Consider the following 27,659-nt stretch of genomic DNA (forward strand, 5'->3'; position numbering starts at 1 on the left):
ACTAAATATTATTCCCCAAACCTTTTTATTAATTTTGTTACTAATTTGTAAAAATGTACTCCCAAATGACATTTGCTTTTTTTGTATAAAAAAGATAATATATATTTTTTCCCAGATTACAACAGGAAATCATATACATGTATTTATGTATGTATTTATCCATATTCATACATATTATAGTACATATCAAGAACCAAAAAATGTCATTTTCACTATTTACATTCACTGGCATCACTCTTGTGTAATATACTTCATCACATCACTCACTGGAAATCTATTTTTTTTTTGTTCTTTTTTGAGTCTTTTTTTTTTTATAGCTTTTTATTTACAAGTTATATACATGGGTAATTTTACAGCAATGACAACTGCCAAACCTTTTGTTCCAATTTTTCCATCCTCCCTTCCACTCCCTCCCCTAGATGGCAGGATGACCAATACATGTTAAATATGTTAAAGTATAAATTAAACACAATATATGTATACATGTCCAAACAATTATTTTGCTGTATAAAAAGAATCGGACTCTGAAATATTGTACAATTAGCCTGTGAAGGAGATCAAAAATGCTGGCAGACAAAAATAGAGGGATTGGGAATTCTATGTAGTGGTTCTTAGTCATCTCCCAGAGTTCTTTCACTGGGTGTAGCTGGTTCAATTCATTACTGCTCTATTGGAACTGATTTGGTTCATCTCATTGCTGAAGATGGCCACATCCATCAGAATCGATCATCATATAGTTTTGTTGTTAAAGTATAAAATGATCTCCTGGCCCTGCTCGTTTCACTCAGCATCAGTTCATGTAAGTCTCTCTAGGTCTTTCTGAAATCTTCCTGCTGGTCATTTCTTACTGAACAATAATATTCCACAATATTCATATACCACAATTTATTCAGCCATTCCCCAATTGATGGGCATCCACTCAGTTTCCAGTTTCTGGCCACTACAAAAAGGGCTGCCACAAACATTTTGGCACATACAGGTCCCTTTCTCTTCTTTAGTATCTCTTTGGGATATAAGCCCATTAGAACATTGCTGGATCAAAGGGTATGCACAATTTAATAACTTTTTGAGCACAGTTCCAAATTGCTCTCCAGAATGGTTGGATGTATTCACAATTCCACCACCAATGTATTAGTGTCCCTGTTTTCCTACATCCCCTCCAATATTCCACATTTTCTTTCCCTGTCATTCTAGCCAATCTGACAGGTGTGTAGTCGTATCTATTTCTCTGATTAATAATGATTTGGAACATATTTTCATATGGCTAGAAATTGTTTCAATTTCTTCATTTGAGAATTGTCTGTTCATATCCTTTGACCATTTATCAATTGGAGAATGGCTTGATTTCTTACAAATTAGAGTCAATTCTTTATATATTTTGGAAATGAGACCTTTATCAGAACCTTTGATTGTAAAAATGTTTTCCCAGTTTATTGCTTCCCTTCTAATCTTGTCTGCATTAGTCTTGTTTGTACAAAAACTTTTCAATTTGATCAAAATTTTCTATTGTGTGATCAGTAATAAATTCCTTCCTCTTCCACAGGTCTGAGAGATAAACTATCCTGTGTTCCTCTAATTTATTTATAGTCTCATTCTTTATGCCTAGGTCATGAACCCATTTTGACCTTATCTTGGTGTACGGTGTTAAGTATGGGTCAATGCCTAGTTTCTGCCATACTAGTTTCCAATTTTCCCAGCAATTTTTGTCGACAGTGAGTTCTTATCCCAAAAGCTGAGGTTTTTGGGTTTGTTAAACACTAGAATATTAAAATTACTGACTATTTTGTCCTTTGAACCTAACCTATTCCACTGATCAACTAGTCTATTTCTTAGCCAATACCAAATAGTTTTGGTAACCACTGCTTTATAATATAATTTTAGATCTGGTACAGCTAGGCCACTTTCATTTTTTTTTTTCATTAATTCCCTTGAAATTCTTGACCTTTTGTTTTTTCATATGAACTCTGTTGCTATTTTTTCTAGGTCATTAAAATAGTTTTTTGAGAGTCTGATTGGTATAGTCCTAAACAGATTAGTTTAGTATTGTCATCTTTATTAAATTTGCTTGCCCTATCCAAGAGCATTTAATATTTTTCCAATTGGTTAGATCAGACTTAATTTGTGTGGAAAGTGTTTTGTAGTTTTGCTCATAAAGTTTCTGATTTTCCCTTGGCAGACAAACTCCTAAGTATTTTATACTATCAGTAGTTACTTTAAATGGAATTTCTCTTGTAACGCTAACTGTTGGATTTTGTGAGTGATATATAAGAATGCTGATGACTTATGTGGGTTTATTTTGTATCCTGCAACTTTGCTAAAGGTGACTCACTGGAAATCTAGATGAAATTTGTTTTTATCTAGAAACTCATGCTTTCAATGGAGTGCCTGGAATAGGAAAACCATGTGAATTTGTTTTGGAGTAATATATTAAAAAAAACAAAAACAAAAACAGGAAAAAATGTAAATGAGTTATTTAATATCCAAATTATGCACATAGCATAGGAATTATTTTTCTTACATGCCAATAGACAATATATTTCCCATTTGATTTCAATAATTAATCCTTTTATAATAAAATCCACATCCAATGGTTGGTAGTCACCAAATGATTAGGGAAAAAATAAATTCCACTTCAGAAACTTCTATTAAAAATAAATTTTTGGAAATTATTTTCCATATTGATGTTTCTTCATAATGTATCAATCATCAAGCTATAGAAACAAGAAAAAAATATAAAATTTTTACTCAAACTCAGGAGTGAAAGCAAAGTATATAAAATGAAAAGTTTGGAGACTGTGTTAAGAGGGTTTCAGGACAGTGGTGGTCAGAAAGAATGAACAGATTTAATATGCAGTCTGAACTAAAATTATCTTGTATACATGTTAACAGATTATTTTTTGAAGATATTTTATTTTTCTCCAATGACATATTAAATCAACCTTTTAAACATTGCAAAGTTTTGAGTTCTAAATTCTATCCCTAACTCCCATCTTTTCCCCTCCCTGAGATGGTAAGCAATCTGATACAGTTTATATCTGTGTTAATCATGTAAAACATTTCCATTTCAGTCTTTTTTTCAAGAAGACTTGAATTAAAAAAAGAATGAAAGTGTAAAAATAGCATGCTTTTTACTCTGTATTCCGAAAGTATCACAGTTCTTTCTCTGGAGACATGAATCCTTTGGGATTGTCCTGAATCATTGTATTGCAGAGAATAGCTAAGTCATTCACAGTTGATCATCATACAAGATAGCTGTTACTGTGTACAATGTTCTGATCCTGTTCACTTCACTTTTCATCAGTTCATGCAAGTCTTTCCAGATTTTTCTGAACTTATCCTGCTTGTCATTTCTTATAGCACAAAATAAAATTCCATCATAATCATATTTAGCCATTTCTCCAATTGATGAGTATCCTCTCAATTTCCAATTCTTAGCCACCACCAAATTTCCCCCTTTTTGATATCTTTGCTATTTAGACCAAGCAGTGGTATCGCTGTATCAAAGGGAATGCAGAATTTGATTTCCTTTGTGTATAAGTCCAAATTATTCTCCAGAATGTTTGGATCACTTCACTATTCCACCAACAGTGCATTAATGTCCCAGTTTTCCCAAAACCCCTCCAACAATTATCATTTTTTTTGTTGTCATATTACCAATCTGATAGATGTGAGATAGTAGCTCAGTTGTCTTAATTTGCATTTTCCTAATCAACAATGATTTGGAGCATTTTCCCATCTTACCATAGCTTTGATTTTTGTCTGAAAACTGCCTGGGCACATCCTTGGATCATTTATCAATTGGGGAATGATTTGTTTTCTTATAAATTTGACTTAGTTCTGTATATATTTGAGGAGTGAAGCCTTTATCAGAGATACTTGTTGCAAAATCTCCCCCATCCCATTTTCTACTTTCCTTTCCTTGCATTGATTTTGTGCAAAATCTTTTAAATATAATCAAAATGATCTGTTTTGTATTTTGTAATGCTATATATTTTCTTTTGTCCTAAATTCTTCGCTCTCCATTATCTCTGACAAATAAACTATCCCATGCTCTCTTAATTTGATTATATCACCCTTTGTGTAAATCATATATCTATTCTGACCTTATTTTGTATCACACGGTCTTTCAGTTTTTCCAGTTTTTCTCAAATAATGAGCTTCTGTTCCAAAAGCTCGAGTCTTTAGGTTTACCACATATTAGATTATTCTCGTCAGTTACTATAATGTTTGTTGTTGAGCAACTTGCCCGGGCTCATACAACTAGAAAATGTTAAGTGTTAAATGTCTGAAGCTGGTTTAGAACTCGGGTCTTCCTTACTCCAGGGCCATGCTCTATTTAAAGCACCATCTAGCTGCTGCCATTTACTATGTATACTTAATCTATACCATTGATCAACCACTCTATTTCTTAGCCAGTTCCTGATTGTTTTGATACTTACTGCTTTATAATACAGTTGGGAATTTGGTATGCCTGGCCATCTTCTTTTATATTTTTTTCATTGATTCCCTTGATATTCTTTACCTTTTATTCTTCCAGATGAATTGTTTTTTTCCTAGCTCTATAAAACAATTCTTTGGTAGTTTGTCATTAATTTTGGTAGAATTGTCATTTTTGTTATATTCACTTGGTTTATCCATGAGCAATTGTTTTTCCAATTGTTTATTTACATTTTTTTTCTGGAGGCAATTGGGTTCAAGTTTCTTGTCTAGAAAATATTAAAAGTCTGAGATCAGATTTGGAGTTGGGTCCTCTTGACTTCAGAGCTACTATACCATCTAACCACCCCTTTCTGTTCAGATTTGACTTAGTTTGTGTGAAAAGTATCTTGTAATTATGTTCATGTAGTTCCACAGTTTGTCTTGAGTGAGTAGACTTCCAAATATTTTATATCTACAATTTTTAAAATTGTAATTTCTCAATCTCTTCCAGTTGGTTTTATTTTTATTTATTTATTTATTTTTAACAATAGAAATGTTGATAATCTATGTGGGTTGATTTTTGTATTCATATGATTTTCTGTTGGTTTTGTTATTGAAACAATTACATTAACAATTTTTCTAATTTTGAAACAATCCTTCATTTTTTATATAAAGCTCACCTGATCATAATGCATGATCCTTCTGATATATTGCTGTAATCTTTTTTGCTTGTATTTTATTTATAATTTTTACATTGATATTCATTAGGTTAATTTGTTCACCATTTTTCTTTCTCTGTTTGGCTATTTTGACACCATATTTATGTTATAAAAGGAATTCAGTAGGATTCCTTGTCTTTTTCCCCCAAATAGTGTATATGGTATTAGGTTTGTTCTTCAAATGTTTGGTAGAATTTGCTTTTAAATATATTGAACCCTGGGAATTTTTTCCTTGAAAGTTCACTGATTGATTGTTCACTTTTTCTAAAATTAAGTTAAGTATTCTATTTCTTCTATTAACCTGGATTTTATTTTTATAGATATTTATTCCATTTAGGTTGCCAAATGTATTGATTATAATTAGGGCAAAATAGTTCCTAACAACTTTTAATTTCCTCTTCATTGGTGAATTTATCCCTTTCATTTTTGATACTGGTAATATGATTTTCTTCCTTTCTTAATCAAATTAATAGGTTGTTTATCTTGTTCCATAAAATCAGTTTCTAGTTTTATTAGATCAATGACTTTCTGACCTTCAGTTTTATTGATTTCTCTTTTGATTTTTCAGGATTTCCAATTTGGTATTTGAGGATTTCTAATTTGTTTTTCTAGTTTTTTAAAATTGTATGCCCAATTCACTGATTTGCTCTTTATTTTGTTGATATAAGCATTTATAGAAAAATTTCTTTTAAATACTGCATTATTTTTGGTATGTTGTCTAATTGTAATTTTCATTAATCACTAATTGTTTCTATGATTTGTTCTTTTTTTTTTTTTAAATAACTTTTTATTGATAGAACCCATGTCAGGGTAATTTTTTTTTACAGCATTATCCCTTGCATTCACTTCTGTTCCGATTTTTCCCCTCTCCCTCCACCTCCTCCCTTAGATGGCAAGCAGTCCTTTACATGTTGAATAGATTACAGTATATTCTAGATACAATATATGTGTGCAGAACTGAACAGTTTTCTTGTTGCACAGGGAGAACTGAATTCAGAAGGTAGAAATAACCCGGGAAGAAAAACAAAAATGCAAGCAATTTATATTCATTTCCCAGTGTTCTTTCTTTGGGTGTAGCTGCTTCTGTCCATCTTTGATCTGAATTAACTCTCTTTATCGAAGAGATCCACTTCCATATGATTTGTTCTTTGACCCATTTTAGTTTCCAATTAATTTGAATCTGTCTTTCCATTTGCCATTATTGAATATAATTGAGGTCACCTACTAACAGTTTTATTGTCTATTTCCTCCTTAACTCAGCTTTTTCAAAAATTTAGATGCTATAATATTTGGTGCATGTTATGTTTAATGTTGATATGACTTCATTGTTTATGGCTCTTTTCATCAGGGGAGACCTCAGATTTTACATTAGCCTACATCATTGGGACCCATTCTGTTATGGTACTTGAAGAATGAATGTAGCTTAAAAAAAGTTTACAAAGGTCATTTGCCACATTTTTTCTAATTTATTTGAATTTTTTGAAACTGGACAAACTTCATAAATACATTATTTAAGAGTACAGCAGATTATTTCTCATTCATGAAAAAATAATGCTTTCCATTTTTTCACATTTTAAAATGTTTTTGTTTGTTTTCTCAAAAGAAGATTCAAGAAATAAGTAATGATAGCTGAATTTACAGAATGTCCATGTAGGAGTTGCATTTACAAGAACCTGATACAGAAGCCTATCATTTGCCCCTACAAATAGAGCTCAGTGAAAATATTTAAACAAACAGGCTTAATTTAAACACCCCTCCCCCCATTAGCTCTACTTGGAGAAGGAGGTATTTATTTTTTCAAGTATTAGATTTATAAATTTTTTGTTGCCAATTTTACATTACAGCATTTAAAACAAAGACATCCACCTGAAAAATCATGTCTATCATCCCAGTTAGCCCATCCCTTTCAAATCCCAGTGCATTTGGTCTTTCAAAGAACACAGAACATATTGATTTGCTAAGAAGGAGCACGTTTGGAAAAAAGCCATTTAAAAGTGCCGAGTATAGGAAGCATGACTTTTTTTTTTCTATTGGCAAAAACTATTAGAAAGGCGATCCAGTCTATTTTCCCCAAGGTTTCTTTAGCTGGTTTTGATAAAGTCTCTCAAAAAGATATCCAAGAAATCTTTAGAAAACTGGAGAGAGGAAGGAAAAAAAAACACTCCTTCATAGCATGGAAGGAATTCCATTAACTGTAGAAATGCTTATTAAACTTCACCTTTGGTTCTTCAGAAGAAATGGTCATATAACTTCTATATTAGGAGACAGAAAAAAGAAATATGTTATGACAATCACATGAAAAACCTTTTCAAAGAATGTAAAATTTATCAGTCAGGTTTATACATTCTTAAATTCAAAAAACCTGCAACTACCACTAGGAAGACAAGGGATCTTTAATTTGTTAATATGATATTTTATTGTGTGTGTGTATAATTAATATATATATATATATATATATATATATATAATATTTTAAAAAGATACTTGCAGCAGAAATAGAAAGTGCCACAAAGGGGATGAGGTGCTAACAAGAGATAGGCATTAGGTGCCCAGAAAACACCCAAAGGAAAGGAGCCATAAGTCTTGAGACATGCCTGGAACAATGTTGCCTAAATTCAGAGAAATGGAGAACTGGAATTCCTTCATTCTCTTTGATTCTGGGCAAGAAGAAATTAAATTGTATAAGGATGTTTCCTATCACATAAGGAGAAATAATGTTGCTCTCAACGGTTTAATAGCCAATTAAGTAGAAGGAGGAAGTTTATTTGTTGACCAGTATCCTACCTGCCACATTCGATGGCCTTCTTTCAGTTTTCATTCTCTTTTGACCACTTGGTATTATTTGACACTGTCCACCATCCCCATTTACTAGACAATCTATTTTGTTTCAAAACACCATTTACTCATTTTGTCTTGCCTGCCTAATCGTCCCTTTTCTCTCTATTTTGACTCCAAAGCCCTTGTCTTTGGACCATTTTTCTCTCTATTCTATTTTGTTAAATTCAGTCTCTCGGCTGTAGGTCTCATCTCTGTGCAGTTTACTTCCAAATCTGTAATTTGTCCTGATCTCTCACAACCCTGCCATCTACAATTGCCTTTAGGACATTTGTATCTACTTAGATTTTTTTTTTTTTTTAGGACACTTCAAATTCTCTATGTCCAGAGCTGTACTTATCTTAGAAGAAAGAGTAGGCTTTTTTTTTTTTATTTTTATTTTGAATATTTCCATCTTTCTCCTTCCATATCCAATTATTCATTAATTCCCATCGATCCATATCTCTCATTTCTGTCCATGTCTTCTCTTTCCATTTTCAGCATCTTGATATTTAGGTTCTCATTACTACGTGCCTAAAGAGCTACAACATTTTCTTAATCCATTTTTATTTAATCATTCATTTTTCATCTACAGCTCACAGACCAGTTATTACTCATGTATAGATCTGGTTATGTTCTTTGTCTCAAAGATCTGTCTACTAAAGTAAAGGTCAATTTTTTTAGTCTGGCATTCAAAGCTCTCTACAATCTGATTTCACTATATTTTTCTAGGTTTGTTTCAAGTCTATTCCACTTTATATATTCTATTTTCCAGCCAAACTTGGTTATATCCCATATCTCATTTATGGTACTTATGTGTCTCTATTGGCTTTGATCATTGTCTCCCATCCTCTCAGCTTGCTTGCATGCATACGTACGTGCACGCACACACACACACACACACACACACACACAAATTCCTATCCATGAAATCTTTCCTGGCCTGACTAATCCATTTTCCCTTTTCTTCATGTAATTTTGTTGGGCATTTCTTATTTATGTATCATTTGGTTTTACAGCAATTTGTATTCCAAATTTGTGTCACTTCATGTGACAGTATAAGTTCCAAGGGGAGAGAATTACATGAACCTGGGAATGCCTCCAGGGCTCTATTCAGGATAATACATGTTTGTGGAAGTGTTTTGTGTAATTTGTTTTTGAAAAACCTCGGTGTTAAGTCCTACTAGAACCTAAAACGCCAGGTCTACTAGTATTTATTTCAGCAGATTAAACATCCCTTATTATATCAGCTTTCTTCACAATGGGTTAAGATTCACATGTGAGACAGTACAAAGCAACCTGCCTTGGCAGAAAGCTAAATAGAAACCAAAGAAAGTGTGAAGGAAAAGGAACATAGCAATTAGTCCATTTGTTTCTTTTCTTTTTTCCTTTTTTGAACCAAATCTGTGATATCCTTAGGGAACTCCCATTGAGGAAAATTTTCCCAACTAATCCAAACTATCATTGGCCTGAAATTTAGACTTTAAGTTGTCTAAAGATACAGTCAGTATCTATCAGAAAAAATGCTTGAACCCAAGTCTTCCTGACTGATGCTAGCTCTCTACCCACTATGCATGCTGCCCCTGTAGTCCACTTACTCTTAAGGCCACAGTGATGGGACTGATTATATGACTCCATCACACAGTAATACAATGGACTGCCATTGGCAATACTTGGTGCTGACAGTAACCACTGGGATCTGGACCAAGACACATGATGCTCTAAATGACCTAACACTGGCTCCTCTAATTGCCGTTCTTTTTGAGCAAAAGCTTCTTGATATCCATGACCATTAGAGACTGTGGCTCCAACAAGGCAGGCAGATACTTTCAATAGCAGCAATGATCCCTAATCAAAGGACAAATTTCAGTTGTTTACTGTGGCAAGTTAGCTACATCTACCAAAAAAAAGGCCTGTTCAAACAAGTTAAAATCACAGATTCTTAAATTCAAATGATCTGTTCCAACAATCATGAAGACAAGTTATGTGGTCTTTGCTTCATTTAACTTGTAATAATGCATCATTTCATAGACCACATCAAATAGATTAATAAGATATGCATTTTTTGGTGATCTTTGAAAATAAAAGGAAAAATCTATAGGGGATACTTGAGTAAGAGGAAAGACTTAGGTGGTCCATGATCACTATGCCTAAGTCTCTGAACAGCTGCTATGTCTAAGAGGGAATGAATGCCCGCTGTGTCTCTGGAGGATTATACTAGAAACAAAAATTGAGAGTTAGATCTCATTAGCCATCTAGACATCCCATCCATGAAAGGAAATGTCCACTTAAACATAGTTGATCAGTGGTTGTCTAGCCTCTACTTTCATCCTTCCAAGAAGAGAGAGCGTACCACTTCTTAAGGCAGTGTGTTCTACTTCCAGATGCCTTAATTGTTGGGCAGTTTTTTTGTTTTACCATAAAACCTAAATTTTTGCCCTAATGAAATTTCCAGTCAATGTTCATAGAATTAACCTAATCCTTCTCTCCAGGACAGGTCTTCAAATTCCTGAGGCCAGTTATATCCCCCTGAGTTTTCTATTCTCCAGGACTAAGCTCTCTATGTGCCAGATATTAGAGATACCAAGACAAAAAAAATAAAATCTTTTCCTTGAAGAAGCTCCCATTCTCTTGGGAAGTGCACAATAATTTGGTCTAAAACAAGGTAAGGAGTAAAAGGAGCAAGGGAGAAATTAAGCAAAGTGATTTGAGAATTAGAGGAGAAGGGAATGCTAACAACTAAGATGAATCCAAGACAGCTTCATAGAATAGGTAAAATCTAAAGCTAAAGCTAATTGAGCTAAAATTTAAAGGAAGAGAGAAAGATGAAGAAGAAATGATTTTTAGGCTTGAAGCAAAAAGCTTGTGCAAATACAGGAAGGCAGAGAGTAGGGATACCTGCTTTGAGCAGTTGGTTAGTGGAGACCTTAGAGGTCATTCATTCATCCTACTGGATGTTATCCTTACAGCAATTTTCAGCAGAGTATACCTAGTGGCTGTTTTTTCTACAGAGTATAAAGCTTTGAATTCCAATGTACAAGGCCTTTCAGGTGACACCCAGGAGCAAAGCTTATATAGTCTCCATACCTTTCATAAGGTACAAGCCAATTGATTTTTCAGAAGTTTTCTGACAATTACAACAACTAGTCCTAGGCAAACTTACCTGCTGTTTGCTGTGTTTGAACACTATCTACCTGAGGCAATGGCCCAAGAGTCTCCTTATCATCAAAGGCTAAAATAGGATTCAAAGGAATTTCTGGGCTTCCATCACTGTCTGTGATGTCCAATCTGGATGGTTTAGATCCGATGGGTAAGTTTATAATTTCTTCAAAGGTGTCATTCTGAAGAGACACTCCATTTTCATTTGGTTGATTTTCAGTGTTGAGAGTACTAGAAAACATTTAAAAGAATATAATTAAAGAATAAGACTTAATGTCAAAATAAAAATGGGCATTTCTCTTTTCAGGCAGTCAACCATTACATCATAAAAAGGTCTCTTGTAACATTATTCATTACTTTATTAGCTACATAAATGGCAATATCAGCCAGGTTTTTATTTTTTAGTCAGTGACAATTTGTCTTTTTGACAAAGACATAAGAACATAGATTTGGAGCTGGAAAAGACCTTAGAAGTGAGTCTGATTCTCTCGTTTTCCAGATGTAGAAACTGAGATCCAGGTCATTTTGTGTCGTAAAGATTTTTTTATTTTGTTTTTTATTGTAACAAGTTTATTTTTTTTTAATACACATTGCTTTATGAATCATGTTGGGAGAGAAAAATCAGAACAAAAGGGAAAAACCATGGGAAAGAAAAAAAAAAACCCAGAAATAAGAAGTGAACATAGCATGTGTTAATTTATATTCATTCTCCTTAGTTCTTTTTCTGGATGCAGATGGAATTTTCTGTCCAAAGTATATTGGGTTCACTAAACTACTGGAAGAACCAAGCCTTTCATAATTGATCATCTCACATTCTTGCCATTATTGTGTACAATGTATTCCTGGTTCTTCTTGTTTTGCTCAGCATCAGTTCATGTAAATCTTCCTGGGTCTTTCTATAATCAATTTGTTCATCATTTTTTATAGAATAATAATATTCCATTATCTTCGTATATTACAACTTGTTCAGCCATCCCCCAACTGATAGGCATGGACTGTTTTTCCAATTCTTTGTTACCTCAAAAAGAATTGCTACAAACATTTTTGTACATGTGGATGCCTTTCCTACTATGATTTCCTTGGGATACAGACCCAGTAATGGCACTGGTTGAAAGGATATGTATAGTTTTATAGCCCTTTGGGCATAGTTTCAAATTGCTCTCCAGAACGATTAGATCATTCACAACTCCAGCATTAATTCTGTTTTCCCACGTCCCCTCCAACATTTATCATCATCTTTTTCTGTAATCTTAGCCAATCTAAGAGGTGTAAGGTGGTACCTCAGAGTTGTTTTAATTTGCATTTCTCAAATCAATAGTGACTAATAGCATTTTCCCATGTAACTATAAATGGCTTTAATTTTGTCATCTGAAAATTCTGAATGTCTGTTCATATCCTTTGACCATTTATCAATTGGGGAATGATAAACTTGACACAGTTTCTTATATATTTTAGAAATGAGGCCTTTATCAGAAATACTAGCTATAAATCTTGTTTCTGTTGAGAGTTGGTTTTTTTTTTTTTTTTTTGGGGGGGGGGGGGGCAAAACCTTTTTTAATTTAATGTAATCAAAGTTGTCCATTTGGCACTTCATAATGTTCTCTAGTTCTTCTTTGGTCACAAATTCTTCCCCTCTCCAAAGATCTGATAGGTAAATTATCTCTTTTACTCCTAATTTGTTTATGGTATCATCCTTTATGCCCAAATCATGTATCCATTTTGACCTTATTTTGGTATGGAGTGTGAGATGTAGATCTATGTTGAATTTCTGACATATTATTTTCCAGTTTTTCCAGCAATTTTTGTCAAATAATGATTTCTTATTCTAGAAGCTGGAATTTGGGGGATTTATCAAATACTACATTGCTGTAGGCTTTATTATGTTGTGTGTACCTAATCTGTTCCACTGATCCACTATCCTGATTTCTTAGCCAGTACCAAATGGTTTTGATTACTGCTGCTTTATAATAGTTTTAGGTTTGGTACTGCTAAGCAATCATCCTTTATTTATTTTTTTTCATTAATTCCCTTGATATTCTTTTTTCTTTTTTCTTTTGATGAGACTATTGGGTTAAGTGACTTACCCAGGGTCATACAGCTGGGAAGTGTTAAAAGTATCTGAGACCAGATTTGAACTCAGGTCTTCTTGACTTCAGGACTGGTGCGCTATCCATTATGATACCTAGATGCCCCTCCCTTGATATTCTTGACTTTTTGTTCTATCAGATGAATTTTGTTATTACTTTTTCTAGTTCTATAAAATGTTTTGTCAGTTTGATTGGTATGGCACTGAATAAGTAGACCAGTATAGCTAGAATTGTTATTTTTATTATATTAGCTTGACCCAGCCACGAACAATTGATATTTTTCCAATTGTTTAGATCTGATTTTATTTGTATAAAAAGTGTTTTGTCATTGTATTCATATAGTTTTTGGGTTTGTCTTGGCAAGTAGACTCCTAAGTATTTCATTTTGTCTGGGTTGTCAATAATATGTGCTGATTTGTGTGGTTTATTTTATATCTTGCTTTGCTAACTTTGCTAAAGTGAATTATTGTGAATTATTTCTAGGAAATTTTTGGATGATTTTCTGTGCCATAGTTGTGATTAAGTACTGGATCCACAATTCAAACCCAATGCTCTGACTACAGTCCTATGGTTGCCTTTCTTTTAGGCCTATGCTTGAATGGGGATTTTCAACATGCTAAGGAATCTGATCAAACTAATGACCACAGTAATTAAAATTTGAACACAGTTTTGTATTTTAAAAGCATGCCATGGTTTTCAAAGCATTTCCTATAAAATAAATACAAATATTATTGATTACATCTTATAGATGAAGAAATAATATTAGGGAGTTGGACTCGGGATGTCAAATTTTTTGGTTCTGAAGACCTAACCCAGAAAGTCAAGTACATGATCATTTGACTTTTATGTCCATGTGCTGTTTTCATAGCACTACACATTGTCCACTTGCTGTTACTCTTGATCAGAGGTCCTCAAACTACCCGCGGGCCAGATGCGGCAGCTGAGGACGTTTATCCCCCTCACCCAGGGCTATGAAGTTTCTTTATTTAAAGGCCCACAAAACAAAGTTTTTGCTTTTACTATAGTCCGACCCTTCAACAGTCTGAGGGACAGTGAATTGGCCTCCTATTTATAAAGTTTGAGGACCCCTGCTCTTGATTGATCGAACTCCTATTTCAACATGGATGCTTGGTATTACATGGTTGTTTCTTCAACTTTATTTGAAATCCCTCCTCTCCTTTTAAAACCTCTTTACCATCTTTCTTCCAAAATACTCTATAGAGAACACTCTCTCGGTATTTGTTCTCAGTTATATTTAAGCCTTTTTTATAACCAAATTTAAGTGGTCACTAAATTTTAACCAATTTTCTCTCTATTATTTCTGTTTCTCATATTCTCAATTCCCACTGGTAAACTTCTGGACTAGGGACAAGTCAGTCATCTCAGAATATAACCCAATGCCAATTCCCTCTCTAAAAAAGAAAATAATAGAACTTCCCTGAAAATAGGACTTTCATGACAGGTAGTTTGATCCTCCTGCTCCAAGCCCTCCCCCATTTATATCTATCCATTGGGAATAGAATCTGGATTTTTATGTGCCCTAGGCAAGGATTGAAAATTGGGTCTCCTATGAATTACTGTCCACCAAAAACAACCTTTATGGTAACTTGACAACACAAGGCACATACCAATGTGCCATGGGAAATAGAATTTTCTGATGTTAAAAAATGTGCATATAAAAATGTAATATTAAAAAGTGTCCTTGCTGCATCCTTCCATGAGCTTCATACCTTGTCCCTTGCCTATTTTTAGTTCTAGCTCGTCTCAAAATATAAGACAGTGGGATTTCTAATCACTTTTCCTTATTCCCCAAAGTCTCTCGGGTCTTGATACCCATTTTCCTTGGCCCCTCTCTTCTCCTTTGTGTCTTTGCCTTTAACCTGGCCTAGCTCCAGTTCCTCCCTTTATCCTTCCCAGAGAAAAAGTGGGCCTTCTCCAATCTGAACAAAAGGGTGTTCATTCCTGACTGGTTTCCAAATGAGAACAAATTCTGCTGTGTTCTACTGATCACTGCATATCTTAAACTGTATTACCAAGGCAACTAGTTCTTTCCCTTTATCCTTCTCTCCTATCCCCCAGATCTAAAGAGGGGACCCTGGGAACTAGGTAGTCTCACTTTCCTACTAAACAAACTAATAGAATCTTCAAGTCCTGGGGTGTACATGCCCATATAAATATTTGGATTTTTTTAACCAATTAATAAAGATAAGCACTGAGCCTCTAAGAATAAGGAAATGCTAAGGAAACGATTTCCTTCTGCAAAGGAAATTGTACTTATCTGTTGAATGTCCTTGGAGGAATAAATAAGCATATGAACAAGGCCTTTAACAAAGTTCCACACCAAAAGCTGTTTTAAAGGAAATCAGTTGCATTGGAATTGTGGGAAATATCTCATTTCTCCTTCCCTTCTCTCTACCTACTCTCTACTCTCTACTATAGACTTGAGACACCAAGCACTAGGGGTCCCTGTGCTCGGAGCAGCACAAGCAGCTTGGGAAAGCAACCCCTGCCTTCCAGGACCAGAACTTGATCTTAAAAGAACAGATGCAAAATAAATACAAGATAAACTTTGGAAGAGTAGTAGCAGCTTGAGGAGTTGGAAATCTTCACGTGTTAGAAAATGGCACTTGAGCGGAGTTTGGAACAAAAGAGATTCTAAGAAAAAGGGAGGAAGGCATGGGGATTTTAATCAGGGAGAGCAAGGGCAAAAGTGTGGAGGTGGGAGATGAGAATTCACATCCAAGAACACAACACAAAACAGTCTGGCTGGACAGCCTTAAAGGGGGAGAGAAATCATGAGAAAGAAGTTTTCAAAACTAGCCTAGGGCCTGGTTGTGAAGAGCTTTAAATGTCAGAGATTGATATTTGATCATAGATAACAGGAAGTCATTGCAGTGAGTGAGAGAGGCAGGATGGCACAGAAACTAGCATGACTGTGACATTCTGGCAATTGTAGGGAGTGGGGAGAGACTACAGGGAGGCAGATGAGATAAGACTATTGCAATAGGGCAGGTAAGAGGTGATATGGGTCTGAACTAAGAGGCTGGACAGAGTTGAGTGTTCAAGGTGTTGTAGAGATAAAACTGACAAGACCTGGTAGTTGTTTAAACCGGGGAGGGGATGAGTGAGAAGCTGAAGGTGCTTTTAACAATAGGGAAGTTTGAAGAAGGGTGAGTTTCTTGTGTGTTTGGCCATTTTAGTCCCGTCCAGTTCTTCTTAAGAAGAACTTAATTAAGAGTTTTCTTGGCAATGAAGTGTTTGTCATTTCCTTTTCCAGTTTATTTTGAGTTTATTTGAAGAACTGAGGCAAAAAGGGTGAAGTGACTTGCCCAGGATCACACGGTCTCTGTGGCTGGATATGAATTCAGGTCTTCCTGACTCCAGGGCTGCCACTCTGTTTTTGACAAGGAATTTGAGGTGTCAATAGGGTATCTATTTCCGAATATCATGCTTTGGCCATTTGTGGGAGAGCAGCTTTGGCTGCATAGGTGAATATTGGAATAATATACACAAAAGATATTTGAATCTATGGGATCAAATTATAACATCAAAGAACAACAAAAAAACTCCCCTTCCCCCCAGCCAAAGCTATATTGGAGACTTAAGGTGGATGAAATGAGAGCTGAAAATTCCATGTGGTTTAATAAATTTGGAATATGGGGGAATACCAGACTCTTGTTCTGCACATCCTTATATACACTTATCAGTGCAGCTGAAGGTTATAGTAGTTATTTTTGGTTGTCATGCTATTATGTTGGTTCATCTTGAATATATGATCAACTATAAATCTTTAATTTCTCAATGTAACCTGCTCTCTAGCCATATCTCTGTTATCCCACCATTGAGTAGCTGCTTTTTGGAGCCTGAAGGTAGGATTTTACATATCTCCAGCTACATTTTATTTTCATTAGAATTGGCCTATCTTTCCAGTTAAAGGGTTTTGTGTGTGTTTTTTTTTTTTTTTTGTATTCTGAATTTAACTAGTGCATTATCTATTTCTCTTAGATTTGTCATTCACAAAGCTGAAAAGCATGCTATCTCATCTAGATTTTCAAGTAAATCACTGATAAAAATACTGGAAAAAAAGAGCTCCATTCCAGAGCTGAGAATGGAACTGTACAGTAGAGGCTACAGCTACCTGTTAGGTTGATATGGGTCCATTGATTTTTTTTTTTCTTCTTTAAATAAATGTATTGAAATACACATAAACACCTTTTAAAATTTTCCCTATATCCCTCTCCAAGAGTTTCTGGAAATATGTACAACATAAACTACTTGTGGATCTTTTACTTCTGCAAAGAAGGGGAAGATACCCAGAATATTCTTATCATAATTTTAAAAAAGACACATTAAAGTACAATGGTATAAATAGCCAAATTGTGCAATAATTAGAATCACTGTGTTTAGAAGTCAAAAACACTTGATTCCAAATCTTGCCTCAGATACTTTATGACCCTGGGCAAGTTATCCAGGTTCCATCTGCTCCAGTTCCCCAACTGCAAAATGGAAATATTAGACACTGGTCCACTGATTTAACACTTTTTTAAAAGTAATTAAACCAGTTACATATCCAACTAACATTTTCTCATTATGCCTAAAGGCCTTGTTACAACAATCTCTGCATTTCATCCAAAAATACTATGCCTAGTCTTTTAGTTTCATAATCTTAATTTTAAGAGGTGAATTTGCAGTGAGTTATGTGCACAGACCTGTGTTGATTCTTTGTAATTAAATTGTGACTACTCCCTGAGTCAGACTACTTGATTATCTATTGCAAAATTTTGCCAAGGATGGAATTAATGCCTTCAAAATACAGTAATAGCCTGCAAAATACTTGTTCCCCTTGAGCATGAAGAGAAACATAATCTGTCAGGTATAGAAAAAAGCATATAGTGTCTTTTTTTTTTTTTTTTTTTTTTTAAATGACCCTCCCAAAGTAGTTTCTGGCTTCAAGAAAAGGCTCAGGATTATTAATCTGATAATTATCCCACTATTACATAACTAAGCCTTAGGTCTGCTTTAGCCATAAAGAATCATGTGGCAAGCTCTTTGATGTAAGGACAAAACCATACTAATGGAGTAAAAGAATTCAGCTGACATAATTTAGTTCACTTATTAGCCAACTACTAGAACTATCACTGTGTTCTGTCTCTCTTTCTCCATTAAGTATGGAGTTCTTTCAACACTTTTGAATCGTTGCTTTTATTTTTCTATAAAAAACATTAAGGATGTCATGAGTAAATTAGTATGTGACAATCATTGAAAGGAGAGTATATCATCATATTATAGAAATTAAGGTGTGCTTCGGACTGAGAAAAAGCTAGTGCCCATTACATGTCAAAGACAATTATGAACTGGCTTTGCATCATTTATTCAGTGCAGCCAAATAATCATTGTTAATAACTTGCTCTCAGCAGAGATAATCTCGCCAGTTTTTCAAGGAGCCGCAAAATTCCACAGACAAAAAGAGATGCCAACAGGGAGATGCTGTCTCCCAAGTGGTGCTTATCACACTACAGAGTATCAGTTGAGGGAAGTGTTCATTAGAGGGTTATGGAAAACTACATTTGACAGCAGAAAAAAGCCCAAATGTTATAAAATAATTTGAAGCCCTTCAGGTTTCAGCATCTACTAGTTTTAGCCCTGGCTAAAGAAAATGAAAACTCTTATTTTAGATTTTTTTAGATGTTTCAAAAATAAATTCTAGAAAGTAAAAAATGCTAGATAAAAACTTTGTTAATTACTAGTTTTTGCTTAGCCACAGTTCAAAGGGTTGTCAATATTTTCGATAGCATTATTAAATATTTCTATAAATTTTCTGTCGTTTCACACACAATCACAAAATATGCTGCTACCATTTTCTATCTGAAAATGTGGCCGCAAATAATATTGATATCCATGCACAGGAGGTGAAAAGGACATGAACTTCATGTGACCTGGAGTATTTCCTAGATCACGTCTACTGTTGGCAGTTAATTGCTATTCCTTGCAGTGTCTTAGTTAAGAGGCACTGTCATCAATACGCCATATAAATATGGGTTTCTTAAATTACTCATAATTGTACAAATTTATGAATCACTCTACTGTCATCTGCCATCACTCAAGGCTGATCACTGAAGAGAATGAATATGCCCTGGTGAAATGAAAAAAACTAATCAAGTCATCTTTTGTAGTTCTCTTTGACATTCTAGTTTCAAGATAATATATTTAAATATACAAATAATAAATATTTCCCCCCCCCAGGAATATTAGCTCATTTTCTTTTGAAAATTAATGAACCCCAAACTAAAATTTCAAGAAATGTTCATTGTCAAGTGTCCAATAGACAAGGCTCAAAGCAGAGAGGAAGTGCAGTGGAAAAAACCACTTGACTGGAGTCAGGAAGACCCAAGTTCAAATCATACCACGGACACTAGCTGTATAAGGCAAGTCATGTAATTTGTCCGCCTCTGTTTTCTAATCTGTATAATGAGAAATGAGGATATCAGTCTCAAAAAAGTAGCACATTTACTTACACATTAGACTCCTTAAACTTAAGAAATGTATGTTAAAAGGAGCATGGCTCTGCAACATTTTCTTTGAAAGAGATCCAAGGATTTAACTGGATGCAAGTTTACTATGAAAATAATGATAATACCTCCTTCCCAGCATCATTGTGAGCTACAAATCAGATGCTATTTGGAAAACACTTTGTACTTTTTTGGGGGGGAAGGGAGGAAAATCAATTAGGATTAAGTGACTTGCCCAGGGTCACACAGCTAGGAAGTACTCCATAACTGAAGCAGATTTGAACTCAGGTCTCCCAGACTGCAGAGCTGGTGCTTTATCCATTGTACCATCTAGCTGCCCCACTTTGCATACTTTCAAGTACTATATAAATTCTAGCTATTGTTATAAGTATTCTCATTATTAATTAATAAATACTTATAAGTGACCACTATGTTTTGGGGCTACAAAAAAAGCCAAAAGATAAGTCTTTGTCCTCAAAGAGCTTACAGTATAATAATAATAATGATGTTGTTGATGATGATAGCTATTATTAAAAAAGGAGAAAATTTTTGGGTCAAGATGACATGTTGATCTGGCGTTTTCAAAGAAATCAATAAGCATTTATTCAATGCTTACCTTGTGCCAGGCCCAGTGCTAGACACTGAGAATCCAAAGACAAAAGTGAAACAGTCCCTGCTGTCAAGAAGCTTTTTGTCTACTAAAGGTGTAGACAGTGCATGCATCAATAAGGATAAATAACAACTAAATGCATGGTGATAACACAGGGGAGGGAGAGGACTAACAATTAGGGAAATAAGGCTGTACTTGAATTGAGTCTTGAAGAGAACTGGGGGGGGGGGGCGGCAGAAAGTGAAGATGAGATAATATATATGAAAGTACATATAAATTTTAATTAATGTAGTTATTACTACTGGGCTTATATCCCAAAGAGATATTTAAGAAGGGAAAGGGACACATATGTGCAAAAATGTTTGTGGCAGCCCTCTTTGTAGTAGCCAGAAACTGTATGAGAATGCCTGTCATCTAGGGGAGGAAGGGAAAAGTTGGAACAGAAGTGTTTGCAAGGGTCAAGGTTGAAAAATTACCCAGGCATATGTTCTGACAATAAAAAGCTGTAATAAAAAAAATGTAGTTCTTGTTGCTTTTATTCTAGGCATGGAATAGCCCGTGCAAAAGCATTTATTTAGTTAAAAAAAATAAATTTCACAAATAGTACCCATCTCACAGGGCTGTTATAAGGATGAAATGAATATGTAAACTTTGTAAATCTTAAGGCACTACATAGATTCTAGCTTTTATTTTTTTTTTTGTTATTAGGGAAACCAAAACTTTTCTTATAATACACTCATTAAAGCAAAAACAAAAAGATGACATAAAATACAAGACCAGATTCTTTTTGAAAAATATTTAAGGAATGGATAGTTGTTTAAAAAAAAAAAAAAGGTCTTTTGGGGCCAAAAATAATCTTTCAAGGACCCCCAAAGCCTCCATTGCTTGCTTGACTCACCTGTCTATAGTCACTATTGGCTGATGAGGGTCAGTCACTGGTTCTCCATTCCTTGAAGAGTCTGTCACGCATGGAAGTGGTGATATCTCTGGATATTTCCATAGAGATAAGACATTAAAAAAAAATTTAAGCCTCTGGTTAACACACACACACACACACACACACACACACACACACACACGTATATTCACTTAATGGAGTCATATGAAGTAATGTACTGTACTATCTAAATGTCAATTACAGTTACCAAATATATATATATAGTATAGCAAAAAAGTATATAAAATATATATATAATGCTAAAACAGAAGCAATTGTGTGATCTTTTTTTCCCCTTAACCTTTTTTCTTATTAAATATTTTATTTTTTCCCAATTACATGTAAAATTTATTTTTAACATAAAAAAAAAATTGAGTTCCAAATTCTCTCCCTCCCACCTCCTCCTACATTGAGAAGGCAAGTAATTTGATATAAGTTATACAAGTGTATTCATGTAAAGCATATTTTAATGTAAGTCATTTTGTAAGTAAAAACAGTAAAAAAAAAAAAAAAAAAAAAAACCTGGAAAAAACAAAAGTAAAGAAAAAGTATCTTTGCTCTTCATTCAGACTACACCAGTTCTTTCTCTGAAGATGAAGAGCACTTTTTGTCATAAGTCCTACAGAACTGTCTTGATTCATTGCATTGCTGAGAATAGCTAGTAGATCTTTGTACAATATTATTTACTGTGAACAGTGTTCTCATGATTCCAATCATTTTAATTTGCTTTGGTTCATGTAAGTCTTTCCAGGTTTTGTTCTGAGTATCATGCTCACCATTTCTTAAAACACCAGGTTATTCCATCACAATCATAATAACAACTTATTTGCTTATTTACTAATTGATGAACATACTCTCAATTACCAATTCTTTGCCATCACTAAAAGAACTGTTATACTTTTTGTATACATTGATCCTTTTCCTTTTTTTTTTTTTTTTAAATAACTTTTTATTGACAGAACCCATGCCAGGGTAATTTTTTACAGCACTATCCCTTGCATTCACTTCTGTTCCGATTTTTCCCCTCCCTCCCTCCACTCCCTCCCCCAGATGGCAAGCAGTCCTTTACATATTGAATAGGTTACAGTATATCCTAGATACAATATATGTGTGCAGAACCGAACAGTTTTCTTGTTGCACAGGGAGAATTGGATTCAGAAGGTATAAATAACTCGGGAAGAAAAACAAAAATGCAAGCAGTTTATATTCATCTCCCAGTGTTCTTTCTTTGGGTGTAGCTGTTTCTATTCATCTTTGATCAATTGAAACTGAATTAGCTCTCTTTATCGAAGAGATCCACTTCCATCAGAATACCAATTGTGTGATCTTTGCTTAAGACCATGTCATAAATATGGAAGTAATGTAGCCCTCAGGCTTGTTCTAGAGCTATCTTCACATTTTAGTTGCAAGTCACCAAAAAAGAAATTTTAAAAAATCTTGAAATATATTTGTCTTGAAAATGTACAAAGGGGGCAGCTAGATGGCACAGTGGATAGATCACCAGACCTGAAGTCAGGAGGACTTAAGTTCAAATCTGGTCTCAGTCACGTAACCCTTCCTAGCTGTGTGACTCTGGGCAAGTCACTTAACCCCAATTGCCTCAGCAAAAAAGAAAGAAAGAAAGAAAGAAAATGTACAAAGTACATTTGCTTTGAATTCTCAAGATCTCATAACATAGGAATTTTCTATTTCCAAGTGTGCCACCTTAAGGTTAAGCACTACTCATGCTTATTTTAGATAGAGTGATATCAGCCACTTAGAAATCCGATCCCAGAATTTAAGGTAAGATTCAAAGGCCTGCAGCTGTTTACTCTGGCTGTGCCAACCAGGGAGCAAGGTTTCAAGTAAATCTGTAGCCGTTTTTGGTTAAGAGCTATAATGAGAGAACAACACAGCAATTTCAGGGAGTTCATTTTGCAATCTGGCACAAACTTAAATGTCAGGTTTAAAGCAAAGCTGTAGGAGCTGTAAAGACCCTGGGAACTGAAGGCAGGAAGCAGCTGGTATTAAAGATGGGGAAACCAAAGCTACTAAAATTCACAGGCAGAAAACACCCAGAGTACCAGAAGACTCCAAACAGATCTTGGTGGAATCCATTGACTTTTCGAGCATCAAATGAAACAATTGGATTCTAGAGGATAAGGACAGATTCAGATAAATGACCCTAGAGATAACTTATAAGATTCATTTTTGTCGAAGGTTTTTTTAACACTTGTACTTACCCATATACACTTATGAGTATATACACATACGTGTATGTACATGAATGTATACATACTTTTATACATACAAACTTCGCAGGTATACATACATCTGTGAACAGCTATCTACCTATAAGCTTCATCTTTTTAGTATAGTAGGGGGGACAAAGAGAAACTTCAGATTCAACAAGAGGTGGCAATCTCTATGTTGCCCAGAAAAAGAGCATAACATATGAATAACTTTTTCTGGGAATTACAAGTGGTATCTATCCTCTAATATTTCCAAATACTAGGTATATGTTCTGCTGGAACCTCTGCCCCAGCCATGAGTACCCATGTTTAGACTCAACAAACATTAACCATCTGCCATTTATATACAAAGCTAAGCACTGGGTGAGACACAATCTTTGGAGAGGATACATGTCCCTTTGGAATATATAGCCCAGTATTTCAGAACAAGGGGATAATCCCTCTTCTATTGGCCAGAAGGTAGGAAATAAGAAGCCCCCAATTCTAGTGCAATAGATATAAGTGTCAGGAAGAAAAAGACTATATGAAGTAGGATGGGGGAAGAGACAAATTAATTATATAGTGGAAGGGTATGGGTAATGCCTTTTCTCACAGAAGCTTTTTTTTTTTTTAATTTTTATTTTAAGGCAATTGGGGTTAAGTAACTTGCGTATGGTCATGTAGCTACAAAGTGTCAAGCATCTGAGGCAAAATTTCAATTCAAGTCTTCTTGACTGCAGGGCCAGTGCTCTGGTTGCTACTTTTAAAAAAAGTTCTTTTTAATATAAAAATATTCCTATCAATATAAAAAGTACATTATGGATCAAATAAGTTTTTGCAGGCTGACCTGGGAACCAAGTAATCAATTATAGCACTATTTGGATAGGAAGATGTACCCTAAAAGTCCCTTTATAGAAGTTTTGTTTCTTCAGAATTAAACCTATTTATAGGTTAAGGACTGACTGTATTTGCATGACTAAGCTATTAAAAAACAGAACTTCTACTAAGAACTTCAACAAATTCTTAATTATTAAACTGTTAGGATAGTTCTGCAAACTAGAAAGGCTTTTTTTAGACATCAGCTGCAAGCATAAAACGCCTAAATAAGTTAAAAGTTTTTGGAGAGAAAGCATACATTTTGATCTATTACATGGTAAGTAGTAAATGAAATTTCAGTTAAATAACATAAAACAGACTCATTATTATCTTACGTTTAATTCATTTAAAAGAAATAAAAATGGGGCAGCTAGGTGGCGCAGTGGATAGAGCTCAGCCCTGAAGTCAGGAGGACTAAAGTTCAAATCTGGCTCAGACACTTAATACTTCCTGGCTGTGTGACCCTGGGAAAGTCACTTAAACCCCAATTGCCTCAGCCAAAAAAAAAAAAAAAAAAAAAAGGAAATAAAGGCAATGATTTGTCTTTCCCTAGAATTTCTGAATGGTCAGAATTCTACCATGAATATGACCTAGATGACTTCTTGGAACACTTACAATTGAGAAATTACATAATTTCATTTTTTAAAAAACAACAAACTTCTTGAAGACTGAATGAACACACACTTTCTAAATTCATCTGCTTATGGTGCAGTGGAAAAAAAAGAGTTGAACTTGGGAAACTTGGATTTAGATCTTGGCTGTCATTTACTATCTATGTGATCCTAGACAAATCAGATTCCTGGGACCCTCAAATTCTTTATAAAATAGAACGTTGGTTTACATAGCTTTTGGGGTCTCCTCCGTTCTAAACATGTGATCTCATATTTCTGGGTGTCTCTGAGAGTACAGTGAAGCAAGTACCTGTTCCAACTGTAGTATCTCCCTTGGCTATGTCTCCATTTCTCTGGTCATTTGCTTTCTACAAAAGAAAATACATTATTTTATAAATAAGAGTAGTAATGGAAAATAGATGAAGAAAAAAAACCAATCCTATTCTAAGCCAGTAAGGAAGAAAGAATGTCATTACCTTATCTGTAGCTTCTGTTTTTCTGGTTCTTTTCATAATTTCTTCAAGTCGCTACCAAGAAAGAAATAGCAAGCCAGAATTAGATCTAGAAATAGAGTGAGCCCAGCACATTTTACAAATGAAGCAAATAAGCGATGTTTTCAGACCTTTGTGCTAATTTTGGAGGAAATAATCACTGTGTCTGAAATATGTCAGAATTGTGCTCACATATTTAAAAAAATGTTATCAATACCTTTTTGTTTTTACATCACTTTCATTTCCAAAAAGGTCCCTCTCTCTTCCCCTAACCAATGAAACAATTATTATAACAAAGAAAAAGGGGAAGGGGAAAAGCAATTCAGCAAAATCAACAAATACACCAGTCACCTCTAGCATCATATACAATACTCCCTAAATATAGTCCCCCATCTCTGCCAAGAAGGGACAAGGTACTGAACAAAAGAGAGAGTTTCTCACTTAGGAGTTGCAGTATGGTGTTGTTAGACATAGGAAATAATGTCCTTACAGTAATGGTTGCTGAGTATCAGAATGGATTATTTAATGGAAAGAGAAAAGGATCTTATTTTCCTGGGACCATTGAACAGTTTTATTGTTTAGGAGCTGGGGATGGAGAAGCAGTTTCTTCTAAACACCCTCCAGATAGCATAAATGACCAGAAAACTGTGTGCACAATTGCTGTAAGCAGCGTGTCAAGTTACCTTCTTCCTTTCCAAGCGCGCCTGCTCTTCTCTTTGGAAATGCTTTTCTCGTTCTTGTCGAACCCTCTCGGCTTCCTCTCGTAAGCGGGCTTCTTCTTCTCTCTGAAGAAAATAGAGGTCCTTTGTTTTACCATCGAATGAGTACTTAGACAATAAATGACAAAAAAGTGTACTTGGACATACAAAATAAGATAGACATTAAATTTTCTTATACAAGGCCTTAGTTGCATACACATCACAACCAGTACCCAGTGTAGGTACAAAAATGTGCAAAGCAGAAGATACATTTTTCCATTTGTCTCATTTCTTCTTTGATCTTCAATTTGATTTATTATAATGCATTTTATTTTTATTTATTTATGTATAAATATTAATAATAAATGTTTATTAATTACTAACTTACTGTAGTCTAAGAATAATGCAATCCTTAGCATTTTTGCCATGGTTACTTTTAATTCCACTGATCTTACAGAAATATAGTGAGAGTAAAAGAGGAGAAAAGTTGGAAAGAGTCATCTGCTTTAATTCAAATCTGGCCTCAAGACATTTACTAGAGACTGTAACTCTGGGCAAATCACTTAAACTTGTTTGCCTCAGTTTCCTGATAAGCCAAATGAACTGAAGAAGGAAATGGCAAACCATTCAAACCCCAAATAGGGTAGTGAAGTTTTGAACACGACTGAAAAATGATTAAACACCACAAATTAATAACAATGAAAAATACAATTTCCTTTTGAGATTTGAAATTTGACACAGGATCCTAGATTTTGAGCTACAAAGGACCTGAGAGGCAATCTAGTCCAACAACTACTACTTTTTAAGTGCTGAGGAAATAAGTTAAATGACTTGCCCAAGATCATACAAGAAATAAGAGACAGAAGGTTTGCATGCTGATCTGAGTCCAAAGTCTCTACCTTAATGTCTTTTATAAACAGCAGCAAGAACACTTTTTTTACTAAACTGGAGACAGAAAGGGAGTGATCACAGGGGCTCCTAAGCCTTTGAGAACATGCTCCCCCCTTCCAGGCATCCACGCACCTGTTTCTGGACCCGCTCCATTTCTTCTCTTTCGCGTCTCTCTCGTTCTTCTTCTTGCCGCCGCAACTGTTCTACCCTCTCCCGGGCCTGTTCCTGCTCCCTCTCGGCCTCGAGCCTTCGGGCCTCCTCCTCTCGACGAGCTCTTTCTTCAGCTACTCTCTGAGCTAATTCCTCCTTCTTCCTCCTGGGAAGGGAGCAGGACAAAGAGTTGCCTGAAGGAGTTCTGAGTTGTGGGTTATTACAGAGATTATTGGCTGATATGACTGGCAGAAAATCTCCACTGAGAACTTTGAATAGCGATAAAGGATAAAATGTGAATATTTCAAGAAGTCCAAAGAGAATAAGTTACCTTATATATCTTATAGGAGGTTCACACCTTCAGAGATTTAACTGTCCTCCAAAGTTGAGATTTATCTAATACTATGCTGCTTCAGTGACTAAATGGAAACTTTTCATTTCAAAGAAATTCAGAAAAACCAGTCCATGTATAAAGGGT

At 34.7% G+C, this 27,659-nt stretch overlaps 1 protein-coding gene across 4 annotated transcripts in view; it reads right to left on the reverse strand.

Moving 5' to 3' along the window:
- Nucleotides 1-6,581: 6,581 nt before the first annotated feature.
- The window catches only part of MAP7 (microtubule associated protein 7), a 229,801-nt gene continuing 208,723 nt past the window's right edge, over nucleotides 6,582-27,659 (reverse strand). For all 4 annotated transcript variants that reach the window (XM_051997827.1, XM_051997829.1, XM_051997828.1 and 1 more), the window contains 7 exons: nucleotides 27,164-27,347; nucleotides 26,126-26,227; nucleotides 25,428-25,478; nucleotides 25,262-25,319; nucleotides 21,216-21,303; nucleotides 11,116-11,342; nucleotides 6,582-7,390 (listed from right to left, as the gene is read on the reverse strand). In XM_051997827.1, the coding sequence (XP_051853787.1) occupies nucleotides 7,380-7,390; nucleotides 11,116-11,342; nucleotides 21,216-21,303; nucleotides 25,262-25,319; nucleotides 25,428-25,478; nucleotides 26,126-26,227; nucleotides 27,164-27,347 (721 nt within the window). In that variant the 3' untranslated portion in view covers nucleotides 6,582-7,379. The remainder of the gene's footprint in view (nucleotides 7,391-11,115; nucleotides 11,343-21,215; nucleotides 21,304-25,261; nucleotides 25,320-25,427; nucleotides 25,479-26,125; nucleotides 26,228-27,163; nucleotides 27,348-27,659) is intronic.

This window comes from Antechinus flavipes, chromosome 4 (genome assembly GCF_016432865.1).
Source record: "Antechinus flavipes isolate AdamAnt ecotype Samford, QLD, Australia chromosome 4, AdamAnt_v2, whole genome shotgun sequence".
Classification (NCBI taxonomy): Eukaryota; Metazoa; Chordata; class Mammalia; order Dasyuromorphia; family Dasyuridae; genus Antechinus; species Antechinus flavipes.